Here is a 14,253-nt window from a genome sequence, read left to right as displayed (position 1 = left end):
CCGTACTGTGTGAAGAGAGGTTTTTTTAGAGCACCTAAAAGACAAATTAACACAAATGATAAGACTTGGTGGAGCTGGAATACATGTGATTTTTTATATATATATATTTGTCAGATCCACGGAGTACACCGGTCTCATTATTGGCTAATTACTGCTTAAAAACCACACGGATTGCATTTGAATAGGAGCACATTTACGATGCCGCAACCTGGGAGCATTCAACAAGTTTAATTTATTTTTTCCACAAAGCACCACCTGAAATATTAATTAGGCACAAACAATTACCTCTTGCTAAAGTGCTTATTAGGAGATTAGATCTCAATAGAGTTTGTTGCATGCATAATGCTGCAACATGTGTTTATACTGACTCACAGGGTTCAGATAAAGAGGCAGAAATTTAGCAAAGGCAAACATGGTATATGCAATCAATTCAGTGCGGATCACAGATTCTACAGACTTCATTGTGTAGATCATTCAAAAAGATAATTGTGACTATAATTTCTTGCTTTAAAATTCATCACTGTTCACATTCATCACATTCACATTTATCACTTTATTTTATTTTAGGCAGAAACTGGTTGTTTGGATTTATAATCAATAATTTCAACAATTCATTTGACTATTTCTCATTAAACTTTATTACGGTTACTTTTGCTTTTTTTTTAGACAGAAACTGGTTCCATATTTTTTGGATTTATAATGTTCATAAATATTCAATGATATTCATATAAATGTATTAAAATAAATTAATTTTGACTACAATTTTCAATTTTAAACCACTACAGTTACCCTTTTAATTAATTTTAGGCAAAAACTGGTTGCATAGTGTTTGGATTTATTATATTTAATACATTTAAATACATGCTTTTAAATAAAATAATTTTACTATATTTTATTATTTTAAACTTCATCACAGTTACTTGTTAATTGTATTTTGCAAAGAAACTGTTTGAATAGTGTTTGGAATTATAATGTTCAATAAATTCAAATAAATGTATAGTATATAAATAAGTTTGACTATAATTTTTCATGTTGACCTTCATCACAGTTACCTACCTAACTACCTACCTATTTATGTATTTATTTGTTTGTTTATTATTTAGAAAGTGGTTGCTTGGAAATTATAATATTCAATTAATTCAAATAAATGTATTTAAATTAACATTGAAATAAATGTAAAAAAATAAAATTAAAAAAAACATTAAAGATTGAGAATATCATTGTTAGACTGATGATCCATTAATAATCCAATTTGCAAGATGATTTATTTACAAAATTTGCATATTTATTCATCCCATATGTATTGCCTTTTTTGCAACTACTTAAGAATATAATCTGCTAAAGTGTGTTTTATTTTTATTTTGTTAATTTTATTTAACCAGGAAAACGGTTGACATTTAAAAAATAAATAAATAATAATAATAATAATAATATATATATATATATATATATATATATATATATATATATATATATATATATATAATATATTTTGTCTTTTCCTGGACGAGTAGTGCAAGTAATTACACAAAATTTAAAAATAAATAATTAAATAATAATAATAATTATATGAGATCACCCTAATGCCCTTTTGTGAGATAATCTGCATGTACCAGAAATATGTTTTATAATACATGCTAACTTATTAAAAGTGTTTTAGCTGTCTTGCAAGCACAACATTTCCTTCAAGAAATGCAGATCTGGTAATGTTTGCACCTTTTCAACCAAGGTGATTTTCACACTATAGGTGAAAGTGCAGCTTGCAGCCTGCCATTATTCTTGTGTTCTACAGCGCAGGACAACGCAAAAACGCTGACTTCTGATGCACGCGGTGCAAGGGAATATTGCAAATGAAATCATTCTGCACACAATGTAGAGCTGCAGGGCATGTTAATGTTAATGTGAATGTGAGAGGTGCTGATCCTGCTGAAGTTGCTCCTGATGGGGTCATGCTTGAGTCAACAACAGTACCACTTCATCATGTGACCATAAGAAATGCAGCAAAATATTAAGGTTTCATTATAATCGGCTGGAGAAAAAAAGTTTTTGCATGAATGTGTTTGCATAAATTATGATTTTTGTTTAATTTATTACGTTTTTGTACATAAATGCATTTGCATTTGCGAATCCCTTGACTCGCTTGTTAAGATTGGTAATCAAATATAGATTGTATCAAATCACAGATTCAAAAAAGTGAATCATTTATGTGTTTGTTGAACCCCGACTGTGAAAGCCTGCGAATAAAATATTCCCACCAAATGTTTGGCTGTTGATTTCCAGATATTTCCCTGAAGTTGTAAAAGATGGCCTCACGAACCAGCTCAATAACCCTGAGGTGGAAGTGGACATCACGAGACCGGACACCTTCATCAGACAGCAGATCATGACCCTGAGAGTGATGACCAACAAGCTGCGAAACGCCTACAACGGCAAAGACGTCTACTTCCAGGACTCCAGTGAGTTGCTTCCTTAAAGGAAAAAAAGTTTCTAAAAAAAGCCTAAAAGTTTCAAAAATATCAGTAAAATATTTCCATTATATACATTTTTTTTTTTCACAAAGACAAAGCATATATATATGATTCTAATTTTCCATCTAATTTTTTTTTTATTCAAGAATTCATTTAAATCATGGAATAAATACAAATATATATATTTTTAATTTATTATCAAAAAACATTAAATATAAACTGAAAATATATATTTTTTAAAACGGCAATTGATAATATATGAATAATTAAAAATGTATTAAAATTGCAGTCATTAATCTGTTTGTAAACACATATTAAGTTTTTTTTTTTTTTTTCATCCTGATAACAGTCACACAAGGAAAAATACAGACATGAGATGCCGCCATGAATACAAACATCTACATATATGCATTTGGCTTTTATCCAAAGCAACTTACATTGTGTTTTGAGACAGAAATTATAAATGCAATTAATTCAGCGTGTGAATCAAACCCTGTGAATCAAATTGGCATTGCAAGCATTATGGCTTACAAAATGTTAAAATAAGAAGTTATAAAATATATACAGTAACTTCCCAGTTACTGTATGTTCGATTTTGTAAGTTGGAAAATTCACAGCCTATATAGGAGTTTGTTTACTTTTCAGTGCAATATTGAGGTACACAAATAACTCAAAGGTGAAAAAGTCAGCAAGCTCATCTCTCTGAATGCACCGCTCTGTTCTTAAGGAGACATATTAGTATTTAAGTCATGCACCATGCTCTGTTATTGACACTTATTTTGGTTTCGACCTACTTTAGATCTGACTTTTTTTAAAGGTATAATGCATAGATGAAAATAGATTCGATTGCACAGATAAAAATAAGCCCAAACTGACATGCACATTTACAGCCTTCTCTGATGCAAAAGCTCTCCAGCATGTGTTATTCCCTGTAAAGAGGCCAGCTCATCCCTCAAACGGTCGCCCGCCGGCTCAATTAATCATTCGACGGCGTCAGAAAGCGTCACACGCCGTCTAGACCCTCTGCCAGAGTCAGTGAAATGAGATCCCTCATCTGTCACAAACTCACACCAACAGGAAGCTGAATTATGATAATGGCGGGTCGGGTCCAGGAATATTCACGTCCTCCGGTGCCATTTATGTTTGCTGGGGTTTGAGTTGATCGGGAGAAACTCTAAACCTATGTAGGGACCAACTAATAATCGTTCAAGAAATCAGTAAATCAATTCAGAAATCAATGAATCAATGCAAATATACCAAGAAATAAATAAATATGATTTAATAATAACAAAATATTAGTAAAAGCATTCAAAATAAATTGAAAATACAAAATACATTTTAGCAGTTGATAATATGTGAATAATACAAAATGCAATTACTAAGCCCTTTATAAACATACATTAAAACACATTATTACATTAAAATATAATATTAACTTAATATAATAAAGCAAAAAAAATATATAATATGCGTAGATATGGAGCCTTTTAAATATTAAAAAATATAATGCATAAAATAAGATGCAAAAATATACAATTTAACAAACAAACAAAAAAAACAGTAAAATAAATTGAAATTACAATATAAAATGTACCATTTGATAATATATAGATCAAATATAGAGAAATTAAAATGTAGTTACCACACCCTTTATAAACACACATTAAGTGTCTTTAACACATTACATATCTTTGTAATTTAAAATATAAATCTATAATAGAAAAAAATCTACTATAAAATATAACAATAATAGAAAATACACAAATTTACAAATTAACAATTAAAAATGGACTATATAAAGATGCAGATAGCTGGTGCATGCTATTTCTGTGCATTTCTTTGCACATTGACTCGTGTGTTTCTCTACGGCAGGTGATGAGGAGAGCGGCTCGGGCAGCGGAAGCGGCTTCACCACAGAGCCGGAAGTGGTCCATACGGAGCCGCCGATGCTGGAAGCAGACAAAAGCGACCCTCAGCCACCAGCAGACGCGGCGGGCCCTCAGCAGATGCCTTCTCTGCGGTTACTATCCGCTGTAACGGCCCTCACATGGCTGCTGCTGCGGTGGAGATAATGGCAGTAGGCGGCACGCAGCCACACGGACGCTTAAGACAGACGCAGCGTCGCTCGCGCTGTTAGCCTTTCCCTAACTGGACCGGACGTTTTCCAAAAAAATAGCAAGAAAAAGCCCATGAAAAAAGGAGAGCAAGCTAGCTAGCTAGACGTGAAGAGGAAACCTTTGCATCCTGCTTGTTCCAAAGAATGCTTGGTGCAATCAGAAGCCAACTGCTCTCATTTCTAAATGAAGTTAAAAGAAAAGCAAACTTTTCGGATGAAAAGTGGTCGCCGTGCAAATGGGATCGCTTTACTTTTTCGGGAAAGAATGGGAAAATATGAAAATCTATTTTTGTTTTCCTTTTATACTGCATAAAATGAGACAACAAAATACGCTTTTTTTTTTTAGTGTTTCGCCCCTCCCGAGATCATTGTGCGATTAAAAAGCAGACGTTATAAAGAAAAAAGTAAGAATAAAAATCTATATAAATCAACTTGTTTATGTACCACTGTGAGAATGCATGGGGAGGTCATGAGTAAATGTTTTTAACTGTGATTTTCACACAATGTGTTTTGACTTACATTTTTTCTTTTTCTTTTGTTGAAGTGTTTTTGTTGTTATTTTGCAAGGCTGATGGCGATTTAAGGTCATTTTATAGGACTTCAGATGGTGAGCGTGAAGGTCGAGTTTTACCGAGGGCTGCTCCTGCTTAATTCAGAATTAATGATCCATATCTTAATATATAAAGGTTTTAGTTAAAAAATGTTTTCTTACAGAGAAAGATTTATTTATATTTCTAATATAATTATATATTTTGGCTTTACCAGTTAGCAACTTTTATTCAAAAGCGCATATCTAACAAAATAGCTCTCGCAAAGAATGATGTTTTTTGCTCTTTTCAGTGCAAACCCGTTAATTTATTTAACAAATATTTTCTTTTTGGATGTACCTGATACAGGCTATTTTAAAAGAAATTGATTTCCTTTGCCCTGTATGTCATTCTGATTTGGGATAGTGTTTCTATTGAAAAGCCAGTGTTAAACCCAACTGATTCATGTTCCTTACGCTCATTTATATACTCATTGTAATCGATTATGTATATGCACAACCCTCGTTTACTTATCAACAGCTTTTTCATTTTTCAGTCTTTATATGTAGCTCACCATATCATCGTTTCATGTATAAACATTTACATTTACAAAATTATTTTGTCGTGAAACAACAGGCCTCATTTATGAAACTAAAGCAGATTCAATTTGTGCGTAAATATTAAATATATAAGACGTCTATTTTATTCTATATTTTGCAACATGTGAAATGTTTCTTTGAATTTGCATTTTAGACAGATTTGGAGAAATGTAGCATTCCATCACTTGCTCACCTGTGGATGCTCTGCAGTGAATGGGTGCCGTCAGAATGAGAGTCCCTACAGCTGATAAAAACATCACAATAATCCACACCACTCCAGTCCATCAGTTAACGTTTTGAGAAGCCAAAAGCTGAGTGTTTGTAAGAAACAAATCCATCAAGACGTTTCTAACCTTAAATTGTTGCTTCCAGCTAAAATACAAAATAAAATGCTTCCTCCAATGAAAACGTTGTCTCGTCTGAATCGGGAAGGAAATATGCACAAATCAAGCACTGTTAACAAGAGAAAACCGTGCAAAACAGTTGTAAACAAATATGTGTGTGGATTTTGATGTGAGAGACAACAGGAGATGGACTTTTTCCCTGGTACATAGCTTTTCTCTTCTCAAGATGTTAACTGATGGACTGGAGTGGTGTGGATTACTCTCATTCTGACGGCACCCATTCACTGCAGAGGATCCATTGGTGATGGAGTGCAACATTTATCCAAATCTGATGAAGATACAAACTCATCTACATCTTTAATTTTTGGGTGAATAAATTCAATTTAAATTGCATTCGACATTTTTTATAAAAGATTTACATTGTTCTGCTTATGTTTCACGAACGAGGCCCAATGAGTTTGAGTCGCTATGAATATTACAAGGGCACTTTCTTGGTTTGACTTGTATCTGTAGTTATGAATGTTCCCAATCCAGTGCAATTCAAATCCGATTTACACATTGAACAAACTGACAGAATTACCAGTTTAATGGCTCAGACCTCCCGTTATGAATGCTGGCATGTGTTAATGTATCGTTTTATGACAGCCTCTCCAAACAACTTGTGGTTTATGGAAGGACGCCGTGCATTCATCCAGAACCGTAAAGCTGTGCTTTGTGTTCAAAGCCGCCTGCTAAAACATCATGCTCTTGTCATCATTGAAATGCAAAGATGCTAAAAGATCCTCTAATGTCCTCTTCTCATAGATGCGTGAAGGTTGAATTGAAGCATCAGTGAGGACGGGTGGCGTGTGGAATATAGACACACAAACAGCTTTGAAAATGAAATGTGAGAGAGTCCGGTGATGCTCCACTGCATCTGGTTTTGAAGGCAGGACAGGTAGCAGAAGACGGTGTGCTTTTTGCTCATGCCTGGGTACTTTTGTCTTCACAGAAAGGCTCAGAAAGCACCTCGGTGGGTTTTGGAAATGAGAAATTCAGTGAGCCAAGAGAGAGGGCGCGTTGAGGAAAGGTCAAACACATAGCTGTGTCTTAAAGTCAACATGAAGTCAGATTTTGAACCCTGTTCACTGTAACATCTTCCTAGCCCTTGTGCTGTGCTGAAAGTCCTTTAGCCAGTTTGGTGTTCGTGGTCAAAAATGACCAGCCTTTTCAAAATTGCTTGTAAATCTGTCATTGTGCTATATTATCACCAAATCTTAGATTCAATCTTTTTGTCAGCGTGTTTTTTTTTTTCAATTAGCACAGGTTTTGTATTTCTTTTTGGAGTTGTTTGGTTGCTGGCTTCATTGATCTAAACTTGTGCACCTCAGCTTTTGAGTGAATATTGCTAAAATTACACCTTAATTTAACATTTTAATTTTACACCTTAACATTGCAAATGTTTTTCCTTAAGCAACATTTATATATATATATATATATATATGCTAATTTGGTATAAAGCATTATGTCTTGAATTTTTAACATTTTTACATCTATTTTCACATTTCATAGTCAAGCAACCTTTAAAATACGTAGAAAAAACAGAAAACACTGAGAACGCTAACACTAATAGTGAACACTTTTGAAAACTAGACTAATAGAAAAAAAAAGAATTTAAAATTATATTAAAAATTCTAAACTGTAATACTTTGCCAAATGCCATATTTATAATAATTCTAAAATTAAATTCAATTAATTAAAAAAAAAAAAAAAAAATGTAGGCTAGTCATTTTTGACCAGGAACACCACAAGTTCAACAAGTAGGTAAAAAAAATAATACACCATGCCAAAAACACAACATGAGGGTTAAATTAACTTTAAAATCATGTTTGTTTGTTTTTTTGTTTGTTTGTTTTCTCTCACTTAAAATAAACATAATGGAAGTAAAATACAGTAGGTAATTTTGTGTTGAAATGCAGATGCAAATGCAGAAAAAGAATAAAAAACAAACATAATGATTTCTAGAAGGTATAATTCGTGAATGCTCATCAGATGCTAACTTTACTTCAAGGAAGTCAAAAGTGGTTGAGGGTCTCAAAAAGGCTAGTTGCTATATAGATCACGAAGGGACAAGTTAGCGCAAAAACGCACGTTTTTTTTCTGTTTTCTCTTCCATTGCCCTCCTTTCTTGTGCGCTCCAGTCAGAATCTGAAGACGAAGCATGTCATGTAAAACTTTTCCTAATAGCTTGCGTGTTTCTACTTGTGGTCTGAATGTATTTGGCTTTTCTCTTTTGTGTGGAGATGATATCGATTCAACGGTATTGCCTATTTTATTGGTCTCGGAGGATGCGAAGACTTAAGCCGTCCATCCGTCAAATGGGATTTATTTTTCATGTTGTAATGTGTTTGATGGATACAAACGAGATCCAAGCACTCAGAGTGAATCTGTTTCTATAGTTTTGCTTTCTTTTTCCACATTGCACTTTGAAATTGAGTTCCACATTTAGATCTTTATATGAGTGACGAAACAAGAAAAAAAAAGAATAACGTTTACATGTAAACAAGTACAAGCCATGTCAAATACATGTTTGAAACACTTTGCGAAGATTGTTGTGTGAAAGTGAACGTTGTTCCTACTGAAGCACGCTGCTTTGAGCTACTATAGGTGAAGTTTTAATGCGACGTTTATGTCGTGCAAGCAGACATGCCTTACAGTTTGTTTCTTTTCTTTTTTTTTTAAAGAAAAAAAAAGTACTAAATGGATTGCATATTTGGATTTTGTTACTCTCTCTTATATACTGACAAGTAATGAAGGGGTGCAAATAAACATTTTATATATATATAAAAACAAAAAAAACATTGGTTGTCATTTTATGTGTGTGCATGTAAGCTTTTATCACATGCATGTATGAAATGAAGTCAATCATCCATTAGAGATATGCTGGTTACACTCATGCAACGTTTATTTAAGCATGCATCATTACTCAGGCATTCATTCTGCAGATCAAAACAGATTTTAATGGAAACGCTGATGCAATCAAATTTAGTGAAGGAAAGAAAATCAATCAGGCTTTAAGGAATAATTACAAGCATAAGAGGTGTTTATGGTTTAATGGGCAATCTGAATGAAATTGCATGTTAAAAACTGCATGATGGGATCATAAAATATGATCAAATTAAGGTTCGGTGAATGAGTTAGTCACCTGACCCAAATAAATCGAATCGATTGATTCATTAGAAAGAGCTCCCCCATTTGGCTGCAGATTAGACAACATTTTATGTTTGTTTTTTTATGTGCAGTCAGTGAGAACAACACATATTTTCAGTATATTATTTTGCAGCACCCAGTCTTTCTCTCTCATTGCACACAATTCACAACTCTGCTAAAATATAAATATATATATTTGTGCTGCAGCACTGCAGATTCGGGAAATGCTGCTGTAACCATCTATTCATGTTTTAATGAACCATTTCTCCCAAAACAAATTTACAGGAAAGCAAAGGCCTTTGTTGATATGAAGTAAACATTAGGACAAACCTTCAACTGCAAATTTAGTTCAGATTCGATTTATGTGCACAGGCACAAATTGATGCATTTATGCACATTACCTTAGCTGTAAGTAATTATAAAACATGCATTTTGCATATGCATGTTCTTTGTGGGAACATTTGATTGACTTGTTCCTACAGTAGATGCTGCTGAATACAGTTAATTAGTCTGAACAAATGTTTTGCTTTGGTTAACTCAATACCCAAGTCAGAAAACTAAATTTCAGATGATTAATTTGACAATAGACACTTAAAATAATTCCCAGCAGTTTGTAAATGATCTTTAAACTACAGCATTTTAAGTTATGTAGGAATTATGTGTTTTTTATTTATTTTTTTTTTTATTTTTTTTTTTTTTTAGATCTGCTTCATATGAGCATCTGCCATTGGATATTTTCCAATTCTCACTTATGATTTTCTAGTGTTTTGGGCTCAAGAAGGGATCATCTTATATTGAAGCTGCTCTCACAACACATATTTTTGTATTCAATTGTGTAGGAGAATGCTTGTGACACCAGCTTCTTACAAAACCCATCAAAAATATGTCTGCGTCAAATCAGACTTATTACACTGTAATAATGATTTTTTTTTTTTTTACCTTTTTTACCTTTGGATCCACCAAAACAATACAGTAATAAACATACAGTAGGCCTAATAAAAACCAAAAACATTTCAAAAACTTTAAAAAACACTAATCACTGTAATGATGACATAACAAACAGGTTTTTAAAAAAATATATATATACAGTTAATAGTTCTAATATATAGACAAGTAATAGTTGCAATATTAATAGTGCTAATATATACAATCAATAGTGCTAAACATCTTCTCCATACTTTAATCAAAAACTCAAAATATCAAAGTGAAAAATTTACATAAGTATTAATATAAGTAGTTTATACTAAATGGCCTAAAAGTGATTTTTTTTTTCCTTCATGTAATGTCACAATGTATTATAACATTTTCAAACATTGAAACTCATTGGACATGCTGATCAGTGCATTAACTGTGGCATACGAAAACTAAAATGAAATCTAAAAGAAAAGAAAAAAAAGAAAAGAAAAAAAAAACGAAACTAAATTAGAACACTGGAAAAGTAACAGTGGACATTAATTAATACTAAACTAAACTAAACTCATGGGACACTTTAAAAATAGACATAGAAAATTATATTAAAAAATAAAAACTGTGATTGTTTACCACATAACATTTATCAAATATAAAAATAAATAAATAAATAAATAAAAATGTTGCTTAAATAAAAAGTGCACAATAAACCCCAGAATGAGAATAAAACTAAATTCAACAATGCTGAAAAACCTCAAACTAACAGTGAACATAAATACTGAAGTAAACTGATGGGACCATAATAAAATACATGTGATGATTATTTAAAACTGTAATATTTTGTATAGTAAAATTTATAAAATAAGAAATAAAATCTGAAATTATTAAATTAAAAAGTTGATGTAATGTCAACAACTTCTAGATTAGATAGTCAAGCAACATTTATATACTTAAATACACAATGTATTTCAAACATTTAAAACAATAATAATAATAATATAAATTAGACTGTTAGATTGTTAATGCATCGGCTTTTGGATTATCAGTCCAGAAATACTAAAACTAAAATAAAATCGATATAAATTAAAAGGATAAAACTACATTCAAAAACACTGAAAAGTTAAAACTAACAGTAAACATGAATGAAAACTAAACAACTGATGGGACAATTTTAATAGATGTAAAAAAAAATATTTTACAGTTATATAAATACTTTTATATAACTGTAAATACATAAAACACGGGGGAAAAAATCACCCAAAACCTCATAATAATTGGTACAATTCCAAAAAAAACAACAAAAAAAACAATACTTATTATATGATGATAAACGATAAACGATAAGCCAGAACATTTTTAAAACTCTAAAAGCGTAACTTCAAATATATATATATAATTTTTTTTTTTTTTTTACTTTTTATTGAAAATACATTTGTGCATAGTAAAAGGAAAATGTCAAAATGATCACTAATTAGGTCCCTTTTTTGGAGTTTTAACATTGAACTCAAAGTGAAGTTAAATGAAACTAAAGCCAGTGACTCTGTGACCCCGTCGCCCGCATCTCATTATTTCACAGCACACGGCTCGGCTAATGACCTCACGGGTCATAAAAATCATCAGGTGCCAGAGATGATCTGAATATTTGATACAATAAATTGGAGTTCCAGTTGAATTATACTGAGCATTACGCTGGAACACCCCGTTATGAAATATTGATGACATAATTTCCTTTTTTTAACAGACCCCTCAAATGAATCTGAATATTTTGCTCTTGTAATAAAATTCTGAACACATAAGCTTTCATCCAAACCCTTGTCAACTGCACTGTACTCCCTACATAGGCATCTATGTAGGTAGGTAGGCAGATTGCTTGGTTTTAAAACAGAAATAATGTCTACAGAAAGTCAATATCCCTCTTGACAGCAAAAATGCTGTTAGACATTAAAATAAATTGCTTGTAGAATGCCATGCATTATGCTGCTGCTGTAAGGCAACATAACTATGACTTAATCAGGAGTTACAGATACTTGGCAACTCGTTGGAGCTTTACACTCGTTTGATGATTCCCAGTGTGTTTCTGACTGCAATCTGCTTTCCCTCAGTGATTTTCCGGGTTTAACATGTATGGCGTGCCAAGACTGCCTTTCCTTTTTTAAAAAAAAAAAAACAGACCCCATTCCAGTTCATTTATATGCCGACTTCATTTATTTAAGAGATAGTGGGCGGTAAAAAGGGAAGGGCACAATATTAAGGATATTAAGGTCAGAATGTACAAAGTGAATGTGCGCTTTCATAATACCCTTCATTTCTAGACTAATTGGGAATGGCCTTTGACTTACAGCTAATAGCACAGGGATATTGGAGACGCAGTAATTCCCATGGAAATAAGGAACGCATAATAAAATTAAATCTGAGTTTTCAATTTTCCAGTCCCATTAGAGTTTACAAACTAAATGGGTTCTCGATTCCACATGCAGGCTAATGAATTTCAAAAATAAGTTAGAGAGGGGAATCTAAATACGGACGCTTCCCCACTGGAAGATTGTTCCACATAAATGTGGCCTTGTTTTATCGTACATGAAAAACAAGGTGGAGGTCAGGCTGATTTGAAAGAGATTCAAATTTTATCATTTGCAAAAAGCAAAAAGCCAAAACCAGTGGAAGACTAGCAGAGGAATCATCTGATGTAGTGGCATTGTATTTGAAATATTTAAAATAAAGTAATCATTTTTGATTCAACAACAAAAAAAAAACTTTTACTTATAGTTACTTTTTACTTCACTATATATTCACAATAAAAAAACACTATAAAATGTCACAGCAACCCACAAATTACATTATTTATGAAAAGAAAAGAAAAGAAAAGAAAAAAGTAAAATATTAATGAATAAAAAGCACAAAATACTGACGCACAAAATATAGGCTAAATTTTTAAAATAAAATAAACATTGGTGAACCTTGTAAACTAAACTAAACTAAATATTCTTACACTATTATGCTTATTATTTCTGATAACTTATTATATGAGCAAAATATTAAGTAATAATGAGTAAGAGGCAGTCTTTCCATTTCTTTGAGTTTCAAAGCTTATATTATCATATGGGCTTTGCATTATTTGCCTCTTATAAAGCAAACATATAATTTGCCACAGGCACGAACTGAAATTGAACAATATATTTTCACAACATTTATTAACAAACAGATTTTGATTGATTTCTTTGATTGACCTTTCTAAAAAAAAATGGTCAAGTTCATGTTGGTGCATTAATTAATGTTGACACACTCTCAGAAATAAAGGTACAAAAGCTGTCACCGGGGCAATGTTTGTACCTAAAGGGTCCATTTTGGTACTTTAAAGGTACATATTAGTACTTGAAGTGTATATATTTGAACCTAATAGGCACAAAAGTGTACCTTTTGAAAAGGTACCGCCTCAGTGACAGCTTTTGTATCTTTATTTCTGAGAGTGTATTTGATTGTTTTTTGCAGATCTTTGATGTATGATGTAGAAGCTAAAGCTAAAGACGACAAGAAAAAGAAAGAAATAAACTAGAGTAGATGAGGTGGAAACCTTGGGAGGAACTCGGTTGCATTTGAGTCTTTTTACATCAGTTTAATTGAAGTTTTTCATCATCTATCAATATTTTCTCGTCGGATACAAAGAAACTGCACTTTTAAATGAAAGCTTAAGGACTCAGAATGACTATAGCAGTCACTTTCTCTCTGAATGCAGGTACACACATGCTACTATGCTTCCAAGGTGGCTTAATGACTGGCTGTTATGCATATTCTTTATGCAAGATCCAACTTTTTTGGAGAGAAAGTTTAGCTTTTCAATGGCAAAAAGCTATCATCATCCTGTGAATGAAGGCCTGAATATGTATGCAGGAACCAGCTTTGACTGTGAATTGAGAGGCGCTCTTGTTTCGGAAAGTGCTACTCGAATAGCAATTGAAGACATTATGATGAGCTATTTTCCGAAGTGAGATATCCTTAAGGGAATATTGCTCCCAAAAGTGATTCTATCATGTACTTGTGACGTTCAAAATGATTTTCTTTCTTTTTAGCAGGATCTCCAACCTGCACTTTTCCATTACAGTG

General features: G+C 32.3%; 1 protein-coding gene across 1 annotated transcript in view; it reads left to right on the top strand.

Annotated features, from left to right (window-relative positions):
- gpc6a (glypican 6a) overlaps nt 1-8,849 on the top strand; it is a 228,894-nt gene extending 220,045 nt beyond the window's left edge. Inside the window, exons 9-10 of the mRNA XM_058789995.1 lie at nt 2,281-2,456; nt 4,341-8,849. Coding sequence (XP_058645978.1) covers nt 2,281-2,456; nt 4,341-4,540 — 376 coding nt within the window. The 3' untranslated portion in view covers nt 4,541-8,849. The remainder of the gene's footprint in view (nt 1-2,280; nt 2,457-4,340) is intronic.
- Nucleotides 8,850-14,253: the final 5,404 nt, after the last annotated feature.

This window comes from Onychostoma macrolepis, chromosome 01 (genome assembly GCF_012432095.1).
Source record: "Onychostoma macrolepis isolate SWU-2019 chromosome 01, ASM1243209v1, whole genome shotgun sequence".
NCBI lineage: Eukaryota > Metazoa > Chordata > Actinopteri > Cypriniformes > Cyprinidae > Onychostoma > Onychostoma macrolepis.
Note: the sequence above shows the minus strand (reverse complement) of the source record. Positions and strands in the feature narration are given on the sequence as shown.